The sequence below is a fragment of the Carlito syrichta genome, unplaced genomic scaffold, assembly GCF_000164805.1.
Source record: "Carlito syrichta isolate Samal-C Ts95f unplaced genomic scaffold, Tarsius_syrichta-2.0.1 Scaffold305252, whole genome shotgun sequence".
NCBI classification, from domain to species: domain Eukaryota; kingdom Metazoa; phylum Chordata; class Mammalia; order Primates; family Tarsiidae; genus Carlito; species Carlito syrichta.
The window spans coordinates 123,370-126,615 of NW_007249348.1; the positions used below are offsets into that span (position 1 = coordinate 123,370).

General features: G+C 55.8%; 1 protein-coding gene across 4 annotated transcripts in view; it reads right to left on the bottom strand.

The window, feature by feature from the left end:
• Positions 1-3,246, bottom strand: part of RORC (RAR related orphan receptor C) — a 32,603-nt gene that overhangs the window by 11,978 nt on the left and 17,379 nt on the right. For all 4 annotated transcript variants that reach the window (XM_008061441.2, XM_008061443.2, XM_008061442.2 and 1 more), the window contains 2 exons: positions 1,683-1,768; positions 1,177-1,318 (listed from right to left, as the gene is read on the bottom strand). In XM_008061441.2, coding sequence (XP_008059632.1) covers positions 1,177-1,318; positions 1,683-1,768 — 228 coding nt within the window. The remainder of the gene's footprint in view (positions 1-1,176; positions 1,319-1,682; positions 1,769-3,246) is intronic.

The window sequence follows — 3,246 nt, forward strand, 5'->3', positions numbered from 1 at the left end:
GTCTCACCAAGTTGCCCAGGCTGGTCTCGAACCCATGAGCTCAGGCAATCCTCTCGCCTCTACCTCCCAAAGTGCTGGGATTACAGGTGTGAGTCACGGCACCCAGCTCCCTTCCATCTCTTATTCTTGTTTGCCCCAGGGATCTGTCCAGCCTGCCATTTCCACTTCCTGAGCAAAAGCTTCTAATTTCTCAATCAGTTTCTAAGTGGAATTCAAGTAACGAGTCTGGGCTAAGGATTCCAGCCTCCCGATATTAGGGCTGGGGGTGGCCGAGTAGAGGGCTTCAAGCTGTATTGGGGTCACCTCGCTTGCCTGGGAGGGTCGGAGGAAGAGGAGAGAAAAGAACACAGGTCTCCCTGTGGTCAGGCCTGCAGGCTCCCTGGTGACCTAGATACTCACCACAGCCCAACCCGGGCTCCGCGGCTTGTTTCTGAACATCCTCTTCTGCTCTCTCTTTCCTGCCTTTTTACTCCCCCCAGCACCCCTCCCAGGTGTGGGGGCACAGCCCCTCGCCCCGCCTGCCCCTTTGCACCCCTGCGTGCTTCCTTTTACTTTGTTATTTTGGGCACTGAAAAGTGCTGACAGGTTCCTTCTGACTCCTCATCACCTCATCACCTCATGCCTCCCCCGGCCCTGCCCTGGGCTCCTTCTATGGTGGTGGGGGTGTAGGGGGGACTGGTGAGGAGGTGGGAAAAGCACTAGGCAAACCAGCCCTGCCCTGCCCCGCCCCATGCCCTCTGGGTTGTTCTCGGGCTGACTCAGTTCCATTCCTGGCCATAGTTCTACATCCCAGGATGGGAAGGGGTGATTAGGAAGGCAGAAAAAGCTAGAACTGGAGTGGTGGGGTGGGAAGGTAAGATGCAGAAACTGGATGGGAGCTGGGCCAGAGGGGAGCAGAGTGAGAATTCATCCCAAGGAAGAAGAGACGAAGAGGTCTGGGACCTTGGCAAAAAGTTTGTTCTAGCAGAACCTAAAGTTGGGGATTCCAAAGAGCTTTGATTGGGGTGACCCATCCATACCCATAGTGGAAGAAACATTAGGCTGTCAGGAGGAGGAGTGGAGAGCAGATCTCTGGAAGGGCGTTTTTTGCAGGTGAAGCCCTGCCTAGCACAGCAGGCCAGGCTGCACCTCCAGAGACACCAGGAAACCCCCAGGGGGCTCCCCGCTTGGCCTCACCATCTCGGGACATGCCCAGCGCCAGGCATTTCTGCAGGCGGCAGTGCTGGCATCGGTTTCGACTCGTGCGGTCGATGGGGCAGTTCTGCTGACGGGTGCAGGAGTAGGCCACGTTGCAGTGCTGGCTTCGGCGGAAGAAACCCTGGGGAAAGCAGGTGGAGAACAAGACTGCTCATCCCAGCCAGGCCCAGCCCATTCCTGGAGGCCTCCAGCCCGCAAGCTCTGGCGCCAGTTTTTCCATATCCTGCAACCTGCCAGTTTTCTCTCCTCCATTTATTTCTTCATGTAGTTGCAATTTGTCCTGCAGTCACCTCCTCAGCTTAAGGCAAGGCCTTCCCTGTGTTCAGGGCCCTCCAGGGAGTCACCACCCAGGTTGTTCCCTAGTTGCCTCATGTTCTGACTCTCCCTGGAGTCAGAACAAAAGACTAACAAGACTGGGGTGTGTGTGTGTGTGTGTGTGTGTGTGTGTGTGTGTGTGTGTATATACACATATGCCTACAACTCACCTTGCACCCCTCACAGGTGATAACCCCGTAGTGGATCCCCGAAGACTTGTCCCCACAGATTTTGCAAGGGATCACTTCAATTTGTGCTGAAAGAGAGAATGAGAAGTAGGTCAGTTCAGGAGCCCTTTCTGCCTCCTACTACCATGGACCTGGGCCTTGGACGCAGGTACCTGGTCCATCCCCCACCTCTCCAGCCTGCTCCAGCTTGCTGCTTCCCTCTTGCAAAACGGAAGGGGAAGTGAAGGGCCAAATGCTTTTTGGCAAAAGGTCTGAAGAGGCTGTTTCTGCTTCATGGAGGAGAGGAGCATTGAAGGGGGCAATCGGGCGTTGTGTCAGTGTTCTGGGGGCAGAGAGCAGCTGCAGCGAGGCCACCTGCTCATCTCTTCAAGTTGAAAAGCTCTAGTTGCCTCCCTCCCACCTTGGGACACAAAGGTCCTCACTGCCTCATGACACCTGCTTCCCGCCCAAGGGGCTTCCTTTGTACCCTCCTCCCCCACTGGGGCTCAGCTCCCACGGGCAGGGTGTGAGGTGGACGGGAAGATGTGGCACGCCATGCAGGAGGCAACCAGGGGCTAGGCAGAGATGCCAGCCATTCTCAGACAGTGTGGGCTCAGTGGTTCCTGCACAGAGACCGGGAGCCGAGGGGGCAGGGTTCACAGAGTGGGGCCCAGAGAAAGTAGGAAGAAGCAGGAGATGGAACCCAGGAGAGAGAGTTTCAATGACCCGGCTCTGCCGGATACCTGAGAGCCCAGGGAAAGAATCAAACAGGGTTCTCAGGACCTTGGCCACAGGGCAGAGAGGGGCAGCTTCATGCATATCAGAGTATAAGAATGTGTACGTTGCTGGGTACGGTGACTCAAGCCTGTAATCTCAGCACTTTGGGAGGTCTAGGTGAGAGGATTGTCTGGGCCCAGGGGTACGAGACCAGTCTGGACAACTTGGTGAGACCTCGTTTCTACAATAAATCAAGAAAAATTAGCCAAGCAGGGTGGCGTGTGCTGTGGCTCCGGCCTCTCGGAAGGTTGAGGGGGAAGGATCGCCTGAACCCAGCATGTTGAGGCTGCGGTGGCCGCGAGCATGCCATTGCACTCCACCTTGGGTGACAGAGTGAGACTACGACTCACCAAAAAAAAAAGTGTACGCTTATGTGTGTACGACACAGATGTGTGTATCTGTGTCCAACCATATGAGCACAAATCATGTATTTTAAAACTGGCTGAGGCCAGGTGCAGTGGCTCACGCCTGTAGTCCCAGCAGTTTGAGAGGTCAAGGTGAGGGGATTGCCTGAGCCCATGGGTTCGAGACCAGCCTGGCCAACTTGGCGAGACCTCATCTCTACAATAAACAACAAAATTAGCCAGGCCTGGTAGCGCGTGCGCCTGTAGTTCTGGCTACTTGGAAGGCTGAGGTGGAGGGATCACCTGAGCCCAGCAGGTCAACGCTGGGGTGGCCGTGAGCATGCCCCTGCACTCTAGCCTGAGCAACAGTGTGAGACTCCAATTTAAAAAAAAAAAAAACCAAGCCGGGCTCGGTGGCTCAGCCTGTAATCCCGCGCCTTGGGAGG